This window comes from Bufo gargarizans, chromosome 3 (assembly GCF_014858855.1).
Source record: "Bufo gargarizans isolate SCDJY-AF-19 chromosome 3, ASM1485885v1, whole genome shotgun sequence".
Classification (NCBI taxonomy): domain Eukaryota; kingdom Metazoa; phylum Chordata; class Amphibia; order Anura; family Bufonidae; genus Bufo; species Bufo gargarizans.
The window spans coordinates 545,077,747-545,100,093 of NC_058082.1; the positions used below are offsets into that span (position 1 = coordinate 545,077,747).

Genomic DNA, 22,347 nt, shown 5'->3' on the forward strand with positions numbered 1-22,347 from the left:
ATGGATAACATGAGAAAAGAGAACATCTGCATCAGAGGAGACATCACTGCATGTAAGAGGTATATCGTACTGTTGGTAATGCTTACGGCTAATGCACACGAATGCGCCGTATTTTGCGGTCGGCAAATTGCAGATCTGCAAGACATGGATGCCGGCCATGTGCGTTCCGCAAATTTGTGGAACGGAAAAGGCAGCTCATGATAGAAATGCCTATTATAGTCCGCAAAATGGACAAGAATCGGACATGTTCTATTTTTTTGCGGGGTCATGGAACGGAGCAACGGATGAGGACAGCAAACTAAATGCTGTCCACATATCTTACGGCCCCATTCAAGTGAATGTGTCCAATTCTAAGCCGCAAACTATGCAGCCTGGATGTGGCCCCAAACAACGGTCGTGTGCAGGAACCCTTAGTTCAAATATACCGTTAACAGTAGGGCTGGGGTAGGGGCTGGATTGAGAATTTGGTAAGGTGGAGACACTATTTAAATTTTTACCACAGGCAGCAAAAAGCTAAGATCTGCCCCGGCCACAACTTTTGAACTGTATCTGTAGATCTGGGAGAGCAAAATCAGTATCTAAATGATGGGAGTGATTGTGATGCTAATGTCCAGGTGAGGATCTCTCACTATTGTTATGTGGACAATCACACGTCTCTGTGAATGTGGTAGACGATACACAAGGCGCGGCCTCATCTACACATCCCGGTGTGGCAATGTTTTCATTTTGTTGGAACTTTTGTCTATTTGCATTTTTCTCATTGACAACAGTTTTTTTATATCTATCAGGTGACATGCTCTTGTAAATACTTAAGGATATAGCCTAGTCTGATGATTAAACAACAAATTCCTACAGTTTTTCGTCTACATATTACAGAGGAGCAACAGTTACATATCTGTGCAACTTTTTTATTTTGATTCCACTTAATTTGCAATAAATCTTCTATAGACAATCATAAAAAAAATAAACACATGCAAAAATAAATAAAAGATCCCCGAGCCCTCCGCCAGCCCACTGAGGAGGAAAAAAAATAATTTGAAATATTTCCCCAACCATTTCAACCTTAATTTTTTTTTAAATGACCCGATTCCCCATAATCTTCATAGTACTGCAAAGTAAATTTACCACAATACTCTGAACCCGAAAACCTGGGGAATCATAATCTTTTTTTTTATTACCCTTTTGAAAAGTCTTTAGGCCTAAAAGAATGCAAGCTTTTTCTCTATTATACCACTACTACTCCCAATGATAGTATTAAAGGACTTATCCTGGTAAATGTAATGATTAATATTGAGCGATTCAAAGTATCTGAAGTGGACTTCAATCCGAATTTCAGGAACATTCTGATTCGCCATGAAGCAGAATTTCCTTGTGCTTCATGGTAATGAGACTCAAATGTAATGAGTCCATTTTCATTGAAATGTTACATAGTTAATCTGGTTGAAATAAGACATAAATCCATCAAGTTCAACCGTGGGATCTGTGGGGATGCAAATCCCAGAAGGAAGTGAGACTCAGATTTTTACACATTTTCATAAGTATTAATGTCATTTACTTTTAGGAATTTATCTAAATCGTTTTTAAACTGCCCACTGTTCCTGCTGTGACCACGTCCTGAGGAAGTCTATTCCAGAGATTCACAGTTCTTACAGTAAAGAAGCTTTGACGCTTCTGTAGACTGAACTTTTTCTTCTCCAGTCGGAGGCAGTGCCCCCTTGTCTTTTAAGGACATTTTACATACAACTGTTTTTCACCGTATTTGTTGTATGGCCCATTTATATTTTGTATAGGTTAATCATGTCCCCCCTTAGTCGTCTCTTCTCCAGACTAAATAATTTTAATTATTTTAGTCTTTCCTCATAACTAAGATCCTCCATGGCCTTTATCAGTTTAGTCGTTCTCCTCTGTACTCTCTACAGCTCCAGGGCATCCTTTCTATCGACTGGTGCCCAGAACTGAACTACACGTTCCAGATGAGGCCGCACCAGCGCTTTGTAAAATGGTAATTCCTGCCCCGCGAGTCCATGCCTCGTTTAATGCATGACAATATCCTGCTAGCCTTGAAGCAGCTGATTGACATTGTGCTGTTATTTACTCTACCATCTACAAGGACACCCAAATCCTTCTCTATAAGTGACTCTCCCAGTGCTACATCCCCTAGGACATATGAAGCACAGAGATTATTACCAAGATGCAGAACTTTACATTTGTCCACATTGAACCTCATTTGCGAAGTTGATGCCCAGTCACTCAGAGTGTTCAAGTCAGCTTGTAGTGTGTGGACATCTTCCATAGACTGTACAGTACTACATAGCTTAGTTAGACCAACCTATAAGAAAAACTCACATTCTTAGTTCTATGATCTTTGCGTGCATATCACGCAAGTGAGCAGAATTAACTGATGTGCACGCAAAGATCATAGAACTAAGAACGACAGGCCTCTCTAGGAATTGCTTCAGCCCGACTAGGACCTCCGGCATACACGATCAACTGACCGGCAAGTAACGCCCCTTCCGCGTCACGTGAGACGCCGCGCCGACGCTTGCATCACCACGTGGGACGCCGTGTACAGGGTGAGGAGCAGGGCAGCAGAGGACGCCGTGAACTGGTAGACCGGTAAGAGACGCTGACTATTGGGAGGCGGGTGAGCGGCAGACCGAGAGTCTGGTAAGAGACATCCATTTTTATGTCCGGACATAACAGCGCATCATACAGCCGCTAGATAGATACACCGAGCACAGTGCAATAGAGCAGCACACCCTGCTGTATCTAAGGCTGCACGGACTGTATAGTAAGATTGGATTGGAGCAGGATACACAAAGTTGTATGGACTGTATATACTGTCTAAATTGCACTACTGCACTTTGAATGATACATAAAGTTTCATGGACTGCATATATTATTTAAACTGCACTACTGCACTTTGAAGAAAACTGCACTACTGCACTTTGAACAAAATAACAAATAGAAGTTGGTACTAACTAGTGTTGAGCGCGAATATTCGAATTGCAAATATTTTTCTCGAATATCGCGATTTCGAGATTTCGCGAATATTTAGAATATAGTGCTATATATTCGCGAAATCGAATATTCGTTTTTTTTTTAATGCTCCATTCAGTGCCCGTTGCCGTGCTCATGGAGCGTCCCCATCACCATGGGGACGCTCCATATACTAGAATGTACTGTCGGATTAGAGAATTACGTTGAAATCACCATGCGATTATTTCGTGTTATATTAATCACATCGCAATTTCAGCTTCGCACTGCTATAATCCATATATGTGTATTTTACGAAATTTCGTACTATTGCTCTAACTTCGTCTTTTAGAATATTACGAATATTCTAAAAGACGAAGTTAGAGCAATATTACGAAATTTCGTAAAATACACATATATATTGTAATTTAGCTAATATGGTGCTATAATCATTTTTTTTTTTCTTTCATTTTTTTTCCCTCTTCTGAACTTAAGCTTTGTAAAATATGTACACTGTTAAAAAAAAGTTAATATAGCAGTATATTAGCTAAATTACAATATATATGTGTATTTTACGCACACAGGCGCACACGGTCACAGGAAACGGAGGTAAACTAGCTGATCTACAGCCTGCCAGCGGCGATCGTTCACTGGCAGGTTGTAGATGCGATTTTTTTAACCCCTAAAAGGTATATCAGACGCTGTTTTGATAACAGCGTCTAATATACCTGCTACCTGGTCCTCTGGTGGTTCCTTTTGCTTGGATCGACCACCAGACGACACAGGCAGCTCTGTAATAAGTAGCACCAAACGCCACTACACTACACCCCCCTGTCACTTATTAACCCCTTATTAACCCCTGATCACTCCATATTAGACTCCCTGATCACCCCCCTGTCATTGATCACCCCCCAGTAAGGCTCCATTCAGACATTTTTTTGGCACAAGTTAGCGGGAAATAGATTTTTTTTTTCTTACAAAGTCTCATATTCCACTAACTTGCGACAAAAAAATAAAATCTCACATGAACTCACCATACCCTTCACGGAATCCAAATGTGTAAAATATTTTAGACATTTATATTCCAGACTTCTTCTCACGCTTTAGGGCCCCTAAAATGCCAGGGCAGTATAACTACCCCACATGTGACCCCATTTTGGAAAGAAGACACCCCAAGGTATTTTGTGAGGGGCATGGCGAGTTCATGTAAAATTTTATTTTTTGTCACAAGTTAGCGGAAAGGGAGACTTTGTGAGAAAAAAAATAAAATAAAATCAATTTCCGCTAACTTGTGCCCAAAAAAAAAAAACTTCTATGAACTCGCCATGCCCCTCATTGAATACCTTGGGGTGTTTTCTTTCTAAAATGGGGTCACATGTAGGGGATTTATACTGCCCTGGCATTTTAGGGGCCCTAAAGCGTGAGAAGAAGTCTGGAATCCAAATGTCTAGAAATGCCCTCCTAAAAGGAATTTGGGCCCCTTTTCCCACCTAGGCTGCAAAAAAGTGTCACACATGTGGTATCGCCGTACTCAAGAGAAGTTGGGCAATGTGTTTTGGGGTGTCTTTTTACATATACCCATGCTGGGTGAGAGAAATATCTCTCTATAATGACAAATTTGTACAAAAAAAAATGGGAAAAGTTGACTTTTAGAGAGATATTTCTCTCACCCAGCATGGGTGTATGTAAAAAGACACCCCAAAACACATTGCTCTACTTCTTCTGAGTACGGCGATACCACATGTGTGACATTTTTTTGCAGCCTAGATTGGGAAATCAAACTGAGAAAGTAGTACGGTGTATAGGAAATTATGATGGGCAACATGAAAAGATACGCAACATCTTGGGATGACATTGGCATATACTACTCTCTGATGAAGAAATAAAATAAATCATTACCCCTAGACCAGCCATCACATACAGGAGGGGGCAGAATATAAAAGAAAAACTAGTGCATAGTCACTTTACTCAGAGTAAAAAACAAGATAATTCCACCTGGCTTAGGACAGTGGGATCGTACCCATGTGGCGATTGCAGTTTCTGCGTAAGAATGATACCAAAAAAGGAATTCATAAACCCAACTGACAATAAAATATATCAGATTAAAGAATACATAAACTGTAAATCCATGGGAGTAGTATACGCCATACAATGTGGCTGTCCAAAAATATACGTGGGCAAGACCACACAAGAAGGAGGCGTATCTCTAAACATCTTAGCACTATAAATACTATCAGTGATACACCCCTTTTAAGACACATGCAAAATAAACATGATGGGAACATCCAGAGTCTAAAAGTATGGGGCATCCAAAGACTGAAGCTAAGCCCTAGGATGGGCAATCTGGATAAGAGGCTTCAACAGGAGGAAACTCTGTGGATAAATTGCCTGGGCAGCTTAGCCCCGCATGGTTTGAATGAGGGCTTTACATACGCCTCGTTCCTCTAAGAGAGATTCCTATAAACTTGTAAAATAATAAAGTACACAAGTAAAACAACCATAGAACTACATGACGACTGACTATAGGGCAGAAAACCAGCCTTGCAAAACCTCTAATGTGACCAAGCAAATGCGCATTCCTATATTGTGAGAGAAACTATATGATAGAAGATGGTATCCTTCAAAAATCATTAACCAAAAATAATCCACTGCACAAAATAATATTAGAAAAATATATACATACCTGGTGGAGTGCTGAGGTGATGCAGTGGAGGTGGGTACCTCTTAGGTATCTGTAAAACACATAAAAGAGCATGGATAAATGTTGAGCAGGAGATATAGATCTTTATCCAGATATAAATGTGGAATAAAAAGAACAGGAATAAGAGTATAAGGCAATTTTTTAATTATTCTATCTTCATCAGGGCCTCGGCACAGCAGGCAATATACAAACAAATAGGCGGAATCCACGAACATATTAAGTATATGGATATATGTTAGTATCCCCCTCTATGGCTTAGAATATCTAAAGGAGGAATCCTTATAAATCAAAATAAAGTGGTACCCTACTCCAATAGTGAGTGTACAGGTCAAAGAAGATTTTGGCCGGGTAGCTAAACTGTGATGTAGTACCTGTACTAACTCAATCTGATGGTGAAGTCGGAGAGGTACCTGATGTTCTAAACATGTACAGGAGGGGACAATTTCATCAAGTCTATCGGAAGCAAGCAGGCAGAGCCCTGACATCAACTATCTGACAAGCCTAAGTACCCTGCCATGCGCAGTAGAAACTTTGGTATATTCCAGAGCGACGAAGTTCCAGCGCATGCGCAATAGAGAATCACGCTAGCAGGCTCTATCAATTTGAGCAGGCGCGATAGTTCTTAGTTGTGATGAGCGAGAGGTGCCATATTCGATTTTGCGATATATCGCGAATATTCGAGTGAATATTCGTGTTATATTCGTCGAAATCGAATATTCGTAATTATTTCAATTTTTCGCGAATAATATGCGATTATTTTAATCGCGTGTTGCGATTTTTCTAGTATAATAGTATAAGGCAATGGTATTTTACGAAATTTCGTACTATTGCTCTAACTTCGTCTTTTAGAATATTACGAATATTCTAAAAGACGAAGTTAGAGCAATATTACGAAATTTCGTAAAATACACATATATATTGTAATTTAGCTAATATAGTGCTATAATCATTTTTTTTTTTCTTTCATTTTTTTTCCCTCTTCTGAACTTAAGCTTTGTAAAATATGTACACTGTTAAAAAAAGTTAATATAGCAGTATATTTGCTAAATTACAATATATATGTGTATTTTACGAAATTTCGTAATATTGCTCTAACTTCGTCTTTTAGAATATTCGTAATATTCTAAAAGACGAAGTTAGAGCAATAGTAGGAAATTTCGTAAAATACACATATATGGAATATAGCAGTGCGAAGCTGAAATTGCGATGTGATTAATATAACACGAAATAATCGCATGGTGATTTCTACTTAGTACTGCTATAGTCCATATTCGGCGAATATGGAATATAGCAGTATTATACTTCGAGTTATATTCATCGCATGGCGATTTCAACTGATGGACTATAGCAGTACTAAGTAGAAATCACCATGCGATTATTTCGTGTTATATTAATCGCATCGCAATTTCAGCTTCGCACTGCTATATTCCATATATGTGTATTTTACGAAATTTCCTACTATTGCTCTAACTTCGTCTTTTAGAATATTACGAATATTCTAAAAGACGAAGTTAGAGCAATATTACGAAATTTCGTAAAATACACATATATTGTAATTTAGCTAATATACTGCTATATTAATTTTTTTTAACAGTGTACATATTTTACAAAACTTAAGTTCAGAAGAGGGAAAAAAATGAAAGAAAAAAAAAATGATTATAGCAGTATATTAGCTAAATTGCAATATATATGTGTATTTTACGAAATTTTGTAATATTGCTCTAACTTCGTCTTTTAGAATATTCGTAATATTCTAAAAGACGAAGTTAGAGCAATAGTACGAAATTTCGTAAAATACACATATATGGATTATAGCAGTGCGAAGCTGAAATTGCGATGCGATTAATATAACACGAAATAATCGCATGGTGATTTCAACGTAATTCTCTAATCCGACAGTACATTCTAGTATATGGAGCGTCCCCATGGTGATGGGGACGCTCCATGAGCACGGCAACGGGCACTGAATGGAGTATTAAAAAAAAAATAAAAAAAAACGAATATTCGATTTCGCGAATATATAGCACTATATTCTAAATATTCGCGAAATCTCGAAATCGCGATATTCAAGAAAAATATTTGCAATTCGAATATTCGCGCTCAACACTAGTTCTTAGTGCCGACACAAGTAAAACACTAAGTTCCGTGACATGCGCATGGATGGGAACCACCCAGCGGGCGCATAATGACTCACGTCATCAGATGTATACACTGTGGCCAATAATGACCAATCCAATAAACGAGCGGACGCATGCGCACAAATTTTAGGAAAACCAAATCAGTTTACAAGTGCCCAGACATGCGCAATAACAAACATTGTTTCGGTCGGCACTAAGTCTGAGCGCAAGCAGAGACGGCGCAGCTTAATGATCATTGGCCAATAGATGAGTGGGAGGAACCACTGATCGAGCCTTCCTTAAGAAATAAAGACGGATAGGCCGAATGCCCTGCTCAACAGTAAAATAGACACACATTGGACAATGCAACTGTGACACACGCAGGGAGGTTTTATAAGCCTGGTCCCACCCCTAAAACATTTCCCTGCCCATACCCCTGAAGACGCCAAGTGTTTGGCTAAACATGTCGGGGGGCAGAGAGTGACAGTAGTTACATTTTGGCCAGCCAAGTTATGAGAATGTTGATACATTGATAAGCAACAGTGAAAACCAGGAGGGCATTCGCTATCAGTGGGCAGCACACTGTGCAAATAAACAGTGTGTATCAAATTAAGCACGGTGGAGACAACGCAGATAGCTAGGCAGCCACTAGTGACGACTGCCCCCTAGTGGATTAATAATAACACTCAGATCACTATGAGTAATGAGACATATATGGCTGATAATTTTAAATTAAGTTAGTATTTTAAGGACAAGCATTAAACGTTATATTTTAGCAATTAATAATACGTGTCAACCTAGAGACAATTACTGGTCTCACTGACCAATTGTAAATAATTAGGTGGGCAAAGGGGCACAAATTCTAAAGAGCATCTTTAGGATTTCACAGGACATTTTTTACACATTTGAATTTCAAACTACTTCTCACGCATTAGGGCCCCTAAAATGCCAGGGCAGTATAACTACCCCACAAGTGACCCCATTTTGGAAAGAAGACACCCCAAGGTATTTCGTGATGGGCATAGTGAGTTCATGGAAGTTTTCATTTTTTGTCACATGTTAGTGGAATATGAGACTTTGTAAGAAAAAAAAAAAAATCATCATTTTCCACTAACTTGTGACAAAAAATAAAAAAGTTCTATAAACTCACTATGCCCATCAGCGAATACCTTAGGGTGTCTACTTTCCGAAATGGGGTCATTTGTGGGGCATTTCTACTGTCTGGGCATTGTAGAACCTCAGGAAACATGACAGGTGCTCGGAAAGTCAGAGCTGCTTGAAAAAACGGAAATTCACATTTTTGTACCATAGTTTGTAAACGCTATAACTTTTACCCAAACCATTTTTTTTTACCCAAACATTTTTTTTTATCAAAGACATGTAGAACAATAAATTTAGAGAAAAATTAATATATAGATGTCGTTTTAAAAAAAAAAATTACAACTGAAATTGAAAAATTTCGGTAAATTTCGATTAATAACAAAAAAAGTAAAAATGTCAGCAGCAATGAAATACCACCAAATGAAAGCTCTATTAGTGAGAAGAAAAGGAGGTAAAATTCATTTGGGTGGTAAGTTGTATGACCGAGCAATAAATGGTGAAAGTAGTGTAGAATTGTAAAAAGTGGTCTGGTCATTAAGGGGGTTTAAGCTAGGGGAGCTGAGGTGGTTAAAGGGCTTCTGTCACCCCACTAAACGCATTTTTTTTGTCTACTTATAATCCCTATCCTGCCATATTGCCATACATTATGTTATTAATAATTTTCGTTCAGTAGATTTAGCCAAAAACTTACTTTTATGATATGCTAATTGCCTTTCTACCAGCAAGTAGGGCGTCCTTGTGTTGATTGACAGGGCCAGCCGCGATCTCCTCCTCCGGCCAGCCCTGTCAGCTTTTCAAAAATCGCGCGCCTGTGTTGATTCGGCGCAGGCGCTCTGAGATAATGAGGCTCGCCTCCTCAGCACTCCCTCAGTGCGCCTGCGCTGATGACATCACCGAAAGAGAAGACATCATCGGCGCAGGCGCACTGAGGGAGTGCTGAGGAGGCGAGCCTCCTTATCTCAGAGCTCCTGCGCCGAATCAACACAGGCGCACGATTTTTGAAAAGCTGACACGGCTGGCCGGAGGAGGAGATCGCGGCTGGCCCTGTCAATCAACACAAGGAGGGGTGGTTTTCTGCTGCTTCTACCAGCAAGTAGACGCCCTACTTGCTGGTAGAAAGGTAAATAGCATATTATAAAAGTAAGTTTTTGGCTAAATCTACTGAACGAAAATTATTAATAACAGAATGTATGGCAATATGGCAGGATAGGGATTATAAGTAGACAAAAAAAAAAGCGTTTAGTGGGGTGACAGAAGCCCTTTAATTGTTACTGTCATCTGTAGTGAAGATTCATTGATATTAAATGTAAATTTATCATATCTATTCTGTGTGTGATCCCATATGTAGAGAGTGCCCCTCTTAATTCCACTTAAACACTTTTTTCTATATAGCCCTAGGGTGAGGCCTTTTGAGGTTAGCACCTCGGATCTATAGCCGATTGGTGGGTGTAGCCGCTGTCTTTCACTTTTTTGCATGTAGTTATAGGTCTGGATGGAATGTATCTCATCAGGATGTAAAATGCTCATTGTTTACACTGATTCTCACATGAGAAGGTCTCGGAGTATCCCAGGAATCTCTTACAGATGCTAAATAGGAGTGTGAACAATAGGTCTCTACCCTGCAAATACAATGTGTTTCTCAGGAGGCCAGAAAATGCTAAACTGTTTGATGAGGAGGTGGCACCATTATTCTTCCATTGTATATGGAAGGAGGAGCAGATAGCTATAGCCACCAAAGGGGTATAAAAGACCCAAGCATGGCCAAAAAGGTCGAATTCACCAAGGGAATTTACTTGGCTCACTGACTTGCTGAGGAGAAGACACTGACTGGAGATCAAGTCCTGAGTGTGTGAAGGGTCCATGTCTGGTAAATATCACTGAACTGACTGTAAGGCCTCATGCACACAAACATTTTTTTTTTTTCGTTTACGTTCTGTTTTTGCGTTCTGTATGTTCATTTTAATGGATCCGCCCCCCCAAAAAAAAGAAACGGAAGGTACTCCGTATGCCTTCCGTTTCTGTATTTACATTTTTCCATTCAGTTAAAAGATAGAACATGTCCTATTATTGTCCGCATAACAGACATGGATAGTACTGTTCTATCAGGGGCCAGCTGTTCTGTTCCGCAAAAAACGTAATGCACACGGACATCATCCGTATTTTTGCGGACCGCAAAATACCAAAAAAGCCATACGGTTGTGAGCAGTAGTGTGTAAGTGATTGTACACGCAGTGTCCACATATGTGATAGTACATACCTGTAACTGTGTCGGGAACACGGACAATCACTGATCCTGACTGCCATCACTGGACCGCTCGAAAGCATCAATAACAGGAGGAAAGAAGATTACTGACAGGGGGAATCTTTAATTGGTGTCTGATTTGAATACGTTTTTTTCACCGTAGACACTTTTATTTCCAGCACCTCTATAGATATCTGTACATAGTAATATAATAAAGGTCTCTATACAGAAAGCAGTCAGAACAGTATATAGTAAATATCGCCCCAAAGTCATCTATTACACACAAGCTTAGAAGTGTCATAAAGTCGTCCAGAATGTCTTTTGAAGCTTTTTTGTGTCCTTATGACTTGAATAAATTAATTATTATGAAAATGAGCGACTGGAGGACAATCTTCTAGTTTGGAACTATATTAAAAGGAGGAGAAAAGTAAATGGTTAAAAGAGCATCATGGTGATTATTATTACTATTATTATTATTATTATTATTATTAAAAATTCATTTATTACCCATCATATCACTGGCACTAGACCTATCTGATATAAAATGTGTATAAAAGGGCGTACAGAAACAATTCAAATCAGAAAACAGATTCTAGAGATTTGCCCATAAGAAAAATGTGTCAAAGCCTCACTTCTCCACCTGGGTCCATGTGTCAGTCTCTAGGGGCTGTTGGGATCCATGTACCAATCTGTAACTCCTCATCTCCCACAATAAATTAAATAAAATGATAGAGAATATTGAAATATTACTTTATTATAATTGTATTACCAGATTCCTCTCATTTTTTATAATGGTAGTGTCATCATGTGGTTTACTGTGACACGAGTTGCCATGTTTCCTCACATTGGTTGCTCTGGCATACTGGCTGCTGTAAATGCTGTGTTTAGGGATGAGCGAATCGACATCAGATGAAAAATCCGAAATCGATTCGCATAATACGTCGCTCTAATACTGTACGGAGCATTGGTTCCGTTGAGCCGAAGTTATTGCTCCGCGAAGTCTCGCGAAACTTCACGTAATAACTTCATAAATTAATTTGTGATGTAAAAAACATTTCCCGAATTTGAGGGAAAAGAGAACCTTTTATCTTATAATATTTTTCTTTCTCCAGGTGAAGACCGTATAAAAGGCTCCCATGGTCATCTAATTCTATCTCCTTCTTATGAAATAAAAGGTACTCAATCCCAAATTAGCACTAATAGAACTGGACACAATCTGAGTGAGATGTCTGCAAATTCTGAATATGGAAAAGATTTTGAAAATAATGCAAATCTTTCTGTGCACAAAGAAATTCAGAAAGATGAACCGCCATGTTCTGAAAGAGAGAAAACTTTTAATGTGATATCAAGTGTTGCTGAAAATCAGAGAAATCACACAGGAGAGAAGCCATATTCATGTTCAGAATGCAGGAACTGTTTTAGTCAGAAATCACATCTTGTTGAACATCAGAAAACTCACACAGGGGAGAAGCCATTTTCATGTTCAGAATGCGGGAACTGTTTTAGTCAGAAATCACATCTTGTTGAACATGAGAAAACTCACACAGGAGAGAAGCCATTTTCATGTTCAGAATGTGGGAAGTGTTTTAGTCGGAAATCACATCTTGTTGAACATCAGAGAACTCACACAGGAGAGAAGCCATTTTCATGTTTGGAATGTGGGAAGTGTTTTAAGAGTCAATATTATCTTAAGATGCACCTAAGAACTCATACTGGGGAGCAGCCATATTCATGTTCAGAATGTGGGAAATGTTTTAGTGATAAATCAAATCTTGTGCAACATCACAGAATTCACACGGGAGAGAAGCCATTTCCATGTCCTGAATGTGAGAAATGCTTTAGTCAGAAAACAATTCTTGTGCAACATCAGAGAATTCACACAGGAGAGAAGGGATTTTCATGTTCAGAATGTGGCAAATGTTTTAGTAATAAATCAAATCTTGTGCAACATCAGAGAATTCACACAGGAGAGAAGGGATTTTCATGTCCCGAATGTGAAAAGTGTTTTAGTAAGAAATCATATCTTATTCAACATCAGAAAACTCACACAGGAGAGAAGCCATTTTCATGCTCAGAATGTGGGAAGTGTCTTAGTCAGAAAACCATTCTTGTGAAACATCAGAAAATTCACACAGGAGAGAAGGGATTTTCATGTTCAGAATGTGGAAAATGTTTTAGTGATAAATCAAATCTTGTGCAACATCAGAGAATTCACACAGGAGAGAAGGGATTTTCATGTCCCGAATGTGAAAAGTGTTTTAGTCAGAAATCACATCTTATTCAACATCAGAAAACTCACACAGGAGAGAAGCCATTTTCATGCTCAGAATGTGGGAAGTGTTTTAGTCGGAAAACAATTCTTGTCAAACATCAGAAAATTCACACAGGAGAGAAGGGATTTTTATGTTCAGAATGTGGTAAATGTTTTAGTAATAAATCAAATCTTGTGCAACATCAGAGAATTCACACAGGAGAGAAGGGATTTTCATGTCCCGAATGTGAAAAGTGTTTTAGTCAGAAATCAAATCTTAATCAACATCAGAAAACTCACACAAGAGAGAAGCCATTTTCATGCTCAGAATGTGGGAAGTGTTTTAGTCAGAAAACAATTCTTGTGAAACATCATAAAATTCACACAGAAGAGAAGCCATTTTCATGCTCAGAATGTGGGAAGTGTTTTAGTCGGAAAACAATTCTTGTCAAACATCAGAAAATTCACACAGGAGAGAAGGGATTTTCATGTTCAGATTGTGGTAAATGTTTTAGTAATAAATCAAATCTTGTGCAACATCAGAGAATTCACACAGGAGAGAAGGGATTTTCATGTCCCGAATGTGAAAAGTGTTTTAGTCAGAAATCAAATCTTAATCAACATCAGAAAACTCACACAGGAGAGAAGCCATTTTCATGCTCAGAATGTGGGAAGTGTTTTAGTCAGAAAACAGTTCTTGTGAAACATCAGAAAATTCACACTGGAGAGAAGCCATTTTTATGCTTAGAATGTGGGAAGTGGTTTAGTGAGAAGTCAAGTTTTGTGAGACACCTGAGAATTCACACAGGAGAGAAGCCTATTTAATATACAAAATTCTTTGGCTGTAAATTAAAGAGGTTGTCTGGGCTTTTATCCCCTTCGCTTATTATAATGTAACTGTACGTCATAATAAGAAGCTAAAAACTGAAAAAACTGAAGCTCATAAACATCCAATTTATGAAAAAATACTTCATTATTACATATTAAATAATGTATATAGTATCATTAAAAAATTAGGATGGGGAACAGGAAAAACACCATCCCCACGTAATACAGACCACTAAATACAAGTGCATACAGTCAGAAAATTCATCAGTTGCATTATATGATAATGGATTTTAAAGGTGAGCCAACAAAAATAAATGACATTAAAAAAACAGCAAATGGCAATACAGCCAGAGACTGCAAAAGTCCTCATGAAAGACACCTTATGGTGTAAACACCTGGTGGCTAGAGTATATGCCATCTAAATCACAATAAAGCCTGGGGTCCTACAAACAGACTAATACTCTACACAGTACGTAAATGCAAGAGACTCACCTAAGGATAATAGGGTCTGAGTGCTGGGATGGAATTACCCTGACGCACGTTTCGACGTGCCTTCGTCCGTTGCCATTTGCTGTTTTTTCATGTCATTTATTTTTGTGGGCTCACCGTTAAAATCCATTATCAACTGATGAATTTTCTGACTGTATGCACTTTACTTGGATTTAGTGGTCTGTATTATGCCGGGATGGTGTTTTTCCTGTTCCCCAATCCCCACCCTCAATTTTTAATGGTACTATATACATTATTTAATATGTAATAATAAAGTATTTTTTCATAAATTGGATGTTTATGAGCTTCAGTTTTTTCAGTTTTTTGCTTCTTATTTGGTTAGCTCTACCAAGTCACATGTATATTTGGTAGTCCCTATATGTAGTCGCAACACTTTAGTGGTTACCGTCTTGGCAGGGACACCCATGGTCGAATTTGTTTTTTAATGCTGTACGTCATAATGCCTGAGGGGATGTGTCTGACCTGACAGGGAGCGGAGATTGTGTCGTGTCCGTCATTTAACCCCTCAGGTGCTGTGATCAATGCAGATCTGGTGCTCAAGACCCAAAAAAATATCAAGGAGCCATTGGCTCCTAACCTGAATAATTTAGGAGCCCAATTAAATTTTTAGTCGCCAAATTTAAAATACATATAATTATGGTATAAAAAAAAGACATGTCTTACCTTGTATAGTTGCCCTTATGTCCCTCCTTTTGATTCGTTCTTCTAACCCCATCAATCCTGAGGCTCACTGAACTTCATTACACCCCTCACTGTTCCTCCACCCATTCTCACCCACATGGCTACTGTAGTGTTCCAAAAAAATAAAAAAATAAAATAAAAATAAATTGGGTTGCTTAGGAGCATGAGACTTCCTAGGCTACAGCCCATACAGTTTAAAGGGTTGTGCACCAATTTCAATCACCTCTCAGACATGCAGATTCACGTTGGTCATCATGCTTCCTTGATCCCTCGGTGCTGGGCCTTGGCTCATTCGCTTCCAGGCGTTTCTCCATAAAACTTTTATCTTGATACCGCTGCAGCCAATCACTGGCCACAGTGGAGATCTGCTCCCTTTGCCTCACATTACCATTTAACATAATGCAAGGGAAGCGGTGACCAGTTATTGGCTGTAATGGCGTCAAACAGGAAGTTTTTATGAAGGGAAGCTGGTGAGCAAATGAACCGGGACCTGGCACTGGGGATCAGGTAAGTATGATCACCAACAAAAGGTCCTGCCGGTCTCAGAAATTAGTGTATACAAACAATGCCTTTTTTTCTGGCGGAGCGCCCCGGAACGGGGTTCCGCCACCTATTTTCTCCGACTCGCCCCGCCCCCCTCATGGGCGTCCACCCGCCGCCGCAAACAGGGGCGGACTGAGCGGTCGGGCACTTCGGACGTGGTCCGAGGGCCCGGCCGGGAAGGGGGCCGCCCACGGGGGCGGGGCGGAAAAAAAATGAATTACCGTTTTTTTTTTTACCTCACTTGCGCCATTGCGCGGCGTGCCTGCAGCCCGAGTAGTCCCGCCCATCCCCAGCCTGCTGCTTGTGATAGGTAGGAAGCCCGGCCGCCACTGGCACTGCCCTCTGCCTCAGCATTGTCAGCAACATGAGCTCAGGGCAGGCCACGGCCCCGGGGGCGTGACGAGCGGTGACGAGCGGTGCCGCGGCGGCGGGAAGCATTCAAGCAGGAGACAGGAGTGCAGGTCCTAGTGCAGAGGTGAGCTGACTGACTGTGTGTCAGCCGCCCTCAGCCAGGGCCCAGAGCCCCAGATTGAAGACGCTGAAGTGAACGCAGGTCACACAGCCAGCAGCGCGGAGAGTCAACTCAGCCGGACAGCTGTTACTGGGAAGGTGGTGACGTCAGCCATGAAAATGTACCAAGACCAAGGGCATGGGCAGGCACAGCACAGCAGCATCCAGCATCCATTAAATGCAGGCAGGGGGGCCTAGCTAGCAGGCTGCAGCCATGATTAAAATGTACCAAGGGCAGGCACAGCAGCATCCAACTAAGTGGCCTAGCGCTCATCTTCTCAGAGAAGATGAGCGCTAGGCCACTTAGTTGGATGCTGCTGTGCCTGCCCTTGGTACATTTTCATGGCTGCTAGCTAGGCCACTGCCTGCATTTAAGGGCCTATTCAGACGGCCGTATGAACAGATCCGTACCCGTTCTGCAATTTTGCGGAATGGGTACAGACCCATTCATTTTAATGGGGCCGCAATAGACCATGACCGGTCTGTGGGCTATACATCCCCATACAGCAAGTCATGATGCCTTGTGATGTGTTCTTCTTAGGCCACAGCCGCCTAAGAACACACAAGGCATCATGACTTGCTGTAGATGGGGCTATATAGCCCACAGACCGGTCATGGTCTCCCTGCTGACCTCTGTGAGTGAAGACCCTAGACCAAGTTCCAATTTTTTTGTTCTATTTTAATAGTATGGGCATTTTCAGTCGGGGTGATACCCATGATGTTTATATTTTATTGTTATTTAGGTATTTATATTTTTAATTATAGCCAGCCCCAGAGCCAGCCAGGCCCAGAGCTAGCCAGCCACAGGCCTACAGCCAGCAAGCCCACAGCCTGCCAACCAGCGAGCCCACAGCCAGCAAGCCCAGAGCCTGCCAATCAGCAAGCCACAGCCTGCCAGCCACCAACCGTAATTAAGGTAGGAGCCAACTTGGCCTAGGTATCAGTGAGCTAGGTTGTGTTGTTATATTGATTGTGAATAGGAACCAAAGTGTTGGAGAGACCCCCCTCCAGGACCCATTAGACGCCATTGTAGTCTCTAATGTGACCTGGGGGGGACTCTTTCTAAAACACTCTCTGAGATGTCCTCTGCCAAAAAGGCCGCCCTTGATGGCCCATTAGAAAGAGTCCTCTCCGTTGTAGTCTCTAATGGGGGCTGGAGGGATTTCTTTCTAATGGACACTGAGATGGCCTCTGTTAGAAAGACTCCCATCCAAGTCAGGGGCGGCGGGCAGACGCCCACTGAGGGTTCTCAGTCCGCCCGTGGCCGCAAACTAACCCAGTACTCAGGTCTTTTTTTCTGGCGGAACGCCCCGGGGCGGTCCTAGGGGTGGGTAGGGGCGTGGCCAGGGGAGGGGGGGTGAGTTCCACCACCTTTTCTCTGAGAAAAAAAAGCCCTGATACAAACCGTTTAAAGAGTTAATTTTTTTATTCTTCTATATGTGATCCGGATCAAGAAACAAATGCAATCCGTTTGCACACGGATTTACGGATCCGGATGGCAGTTCTGGCAACGGAACTTCCTACCGGAATCCAACAACGCTAGTGGGAAATTAAGCCTTATTCTCAACACCTCTGCTTGCCTGTCAGTGAATGAAAACCTTTGCTCCCAGAGGGGAGGAAAGATTGCCCATATTCTAGAGCTGCTCGCTGTGTAACTGTGGCTGGACATGGACATTTAGGCCTCTTTTACACTACCGTATGGCTATTTCAGTGTTTTTAAAGTCTGTTTTTCACTGATCCGTTTTTTTGTTTCCGTTTGGTTTCTGTTTCCGTTCAGTTTTTCCGTATGGCATATACAGTATACAGTAATTACATAGAAAAAATTAGGCTGGGCATAACATTTTCAATAGATGGCTTCGTAAAAACGGAACGGATACGGAAGACATACGGATGCATTTCCATATGTGTTCTGTTTTTTTTTGCGGACCCATTGACTTGAATGAAGCCACGGAACATGATTTGCGGGCACTAATAGGACATGTTCTATCTTTCAACGGAAAGGAAATACGGAAACGGAATGCATACGGAGTACATTCCGTTTCTTTTGCGGAACCATTGAAATGAATGGTTCTGTATGCAGACCGTATACGGAACGCAAAAAACGGTCCGCAAAACGGGAAAAAAAACCTGTAGGTTGAAAGAGGCCTTAGGCCTAGTTCACACGAACGTATGGCTTTTATAGTTTTTTGCGGTCCGTTTTTCACGGATCCGTTGTTCCAATTTTTTTTTTTCGTTGCGTTTCCGTTTCGGTTCCGTTTTTCCATATGGCATATACAGTATACAGTAATTATATAGAAAAAATTGGGCTGGGCATAATATTTTCAATAGATGGTTCCGCAAAAAACAAAACGGATACGCATTTCCGTATGCCTTCTGTTTTTTTGCGGACCCATTGACTTTAATGGAGCCACAACCCGTGATTTACGGCCAAATATAGGACAAGCTCTATATTTGTATGGAACGGAAAAACGGAAATACAGAAACGGAATGCTTATGGAACACATTCTGTTTTTAATGCGGACCCATTGAAATGAATGGTTCCGTATGCGGACCGTATATGGAACACAAAAAAACGGCCTGTACACTCGCAAAAAAAACATTTGTGTGAACTAGGCCTTAGGCCTTATGCACACGACCATTTTTTTTTAAGGTCCGCAAAAACGGGGTCCGTAGGTCCGTGATCCGTGACCGTTTTTTCGTCCGTGGGTCTTCCTTGATTTTTGGAGGATCCACGGACATGAAAAAAAAAGTCGTTTTGGTGTCCGCCTGGCCGTGCGGAGCCAAACGGATCCGTCCTGAATTACAATGCAAGTCAATGGGGATGGATCTGTTTGACGTTGACACAATATTGGTGCAATTGCAAACGGATCCGTCCCCATTGACTTTCAATGTAAAGTCAGGAGTCCCTTTTATACCATCGGATCAAAATTTTCTCCAATCCGATGGTATATTTTAACTTGATGTGTATCACCATGGGAACGCCTCTATGTTAGAATATACCATCGTATTTGAGTTACATCGTGAAAACTCATATCCGACAGTATATTCTAACACAGAGGCGTTCCCATGGTGATGGGGACGCTTCTAGTTAGAATATACTACAAACTGTGTACATGACTGCCCCCTGAAGGGGTTAATTGTGCGTATCATATCCCCCTGTAAGAGGTCAGGGGCTGCCAGGCAGCAGGGGGCAGACCCCCCTCCCTCCCCAGTTTGAATAACATTGGTGGCCAGTGCGGCCCCCCTCCCTCTATTGTATTTATATCATTGGTGGCACAGTGTGTGGCCCCCCCGCCCCCCCCCCTCCCTCTATTGTATTTATATCATTGGTGGCACAGTGTGCGGCCTCCCCTCTCCCAACCCGGTTAGTGCTACGCAGGCGAGGATGCCGGATCCCACGACTTACTGTGGTGTGAAACCAACACAACCGATGCTTCTACATGTTCTAACAGGGTTTACTGATCTCTGGCTTCTTCTAACCTCATGGGGACCCAGTCCTATAAAACACACTAATAAATCTGCATGCCCAGTGCCTAGTTCTCTCAGCCGTGGACTGTGCGGGAGCTGTGTGCGTCCCTAGCCGACATGTCGCCAGAAGGTCACTTCCACCAGCAGCTCAGCTCCACAGAACAGATTCAAACTTGCCAGACAGCTGGAGACAAACGCAGGAACCCAAGCCACGTCCACTCTTTATGCGTGCCTAGGTTGTCTGGAACCCTGGGAGGGTCCTTTCTCTGCCCCCCCCCCCCCCCTAATACTTAAAAAAAAAAAAATCGCACTACCTCACAGTAGTATTGCCATCATTGTACAACCTTCACAGTAGTTTTGTACAGATGTGTACCCCCTCACGGTAGTTATGTCCACATTGTGCCCCCTTAAAGTACTTATCTGTCACGGCTGAGGATGGGGAAAACCCTCAGCCGTGTGATGCCAGAAGATGTTAATAGGTACTCAGCCAGAACAACAGAAATAGGGAGCAGGTCACCTCCTATTGCGTCCCTAATCTGACCCTAAACTCCTAACCGTATGAGCCAACCCTGATGGTAGGAGGGCTTATACACCAGAACCGAATAGTCCCTGCTAGCCCTCAGGGTGGCTGTGGACTAGGAGCTGGGTAGACAACCTGTTCCTCCTGGACGCGGAGAAACAGGAGTCTAAAGCGGAAAAGCTATAAAGAAAGGGGAACAGAAACAGTGATATGGCAATGGCAGGTAAGTGCAACTAGTACCACACCTAACTGCCACAGACACAGAGCCTGGAACCCAAGTATAAGTGCTGCTGTCCACAACAACACAAGAGACAGAGCACACACACCACACAGGAAGCCAGGAAACCACACGCTGCAATAAATAAGCATAACACACAAACACATCCTCATAACATCGTGTATCACAATTTATGACCACAAGGGTGGCCCTCACTGGCGAATGGTATATGGGACGAGGAGAGTGCCTCCAGCTTACTACAAGGCTGGAGTACCCCTCAGACATCAGGTCTTAACTGAGGCTTTATAGCCCATGTAGTCACACCCAGAATCATACACACACTAGGAAGGAAGTTAACCCTTCCAACACCAGGGAAGGGAAGACATCAACTTAAACGGGAAGTGCACACAACTCAAACCCTGTGCACACCAAACAGGGAATGTGCACACATATAAAGGCAGGTTGCCAGGTGCAACCGCATGCGCATTGCAGCAAGCTGCCTAGCATAAGCTCAGGCTGCCAAACTGCAAAACAACCACATGTTGCCAGCGGCAACCACAAGTGAGGCAACATACTAGCGGCCCTCACCTGTGGCTGAACAACAACACAAGACCGCAGGCAACAGCATGCGGACACAGGAGTCACGACCATGACCATGGTCGTGACATTATCCCTTCATTGTGCCCCCTTCAAAGTAGCTATGCCCTCATTGTGCCCCTCTCAAACTAGTTATACCCCCTCTGTGCCCTTTTCACAGTAGTAAAGCCCTATCTGTGCCCCTTCACAGTTGTAATGCCCTCTTTGTGCCCCCTTCACAGTAATAATCCCCACTGTGTCCCCTTAACAGTAATAATGCCCTTTGTGTCCCCTTAACAGTAATAATGCCCTTTGTGCCCCCTCCATAGTAGAAATCCCCATTGTGCCCCCTTAATAGTAGTAATTTCCTCTGTGCTAGTAATGCCCATTGTGCCCCCTTCACAGTAATAATGCCCTCTGTGCCCCCTCCATAGTAGGAATGCCCATTGTGCCCCCTTCACATTAGAGAAGAAATGCCCATTATGCCCCCTCCAGAGTAGAAATGTCTATTGTGCCCCCTCTGTGTTAAAACAAAAAACACAGTAACTACTCACCTTGTCCCGTTCCTGAAGCTCATAGTCCTCTCTGCCCTGCAGACACAGATCGCTCTGCAGCACTGTGTGGGCGGGGCTTAAGCAGATTACCAGGCTTCAGGCTCCACCTACACCGGCCGGCAGCGCGATCCCTGCCTGCAGGCTGAATGGTGGATCGGGGAGAAGTCTTCCTGCTTCACCATTCAGAGCGCGGCTGGCCTAATGGAGGGGAGGAGCACGGGGAGCTGAGCGGTGAGTGACAGGACCACAGCTCCCAGCGCTCCAGCAATAAGCGCTTCCATCTGTATTGATGAAAGCGCTCATTGTTTCTGGACGCTGGCACCCCCTGAGAGCCGTCACCCGGGGCGGACCACCCCTCCCACTGCTCCCCTTAGCACGCCACTGATGCCGGGTAGTGAGAGGGGCGGATCTTCACCCAGCAGACGTCTGCAGCGTGTGTCTGCTGGATGAAAGCTTTTATTTCTTAAAGAGGAAGAGCAGTGAAGGGGCTAGGCGCAAATGGCAACAAGACTACAAAGTCTTGTCGCCATTTTGCAATTCTAAGTCGCTTTG

General features: G+C 42.2%; 1 protein-coding gene across 1 annotated transcript; it reads left to right on the forward strand.

Annotated features, from left to right (window-relative positions):
* Positions 1-14,213, forward strand: LOC122931764 (gastrula zinc finger protein XlCGF26.1-like). The gene is made up of 3 exons (XM_044285823.1): positions 1-52; positions 12,250-12,476; positions 12,984-14,213. The coding sequence occupies exons 1-3, from the start codon at positions 1-3 to the stop codon at positions 14,211-14,213; spliced, it is 1,509 nt and encodes a 502-aa protein (XP_044141758.1).
* Positions 14,214-22,347: the final 8,134 nt, after the last annotated feature.

Excerpts from the sequence above, each read along its gene's own strand:
- LOC122931764 (XM_044285823.1), top strand. The coding sequence starts at position 1 with ATGGATAACATGAGAAAAGAGAACATCTGCATCAGAGGAGACATCACT. Across the intron at positions 53-12,249 it reads CAGAGGAGACATCACTGCAT|GTGAAGACCGTATAAAAGGC; the intron begins GTAAGAGGTATA and ends TTCTTTCTCCAG. Across the intron at positions 12,477-12,983 it reads AAAGAGAGAAAACTTTTAAT|AAAACAATTCTTGTGCAACA; the intron begins GTGATATCAAGT and ends TGCTTTAGTCAG.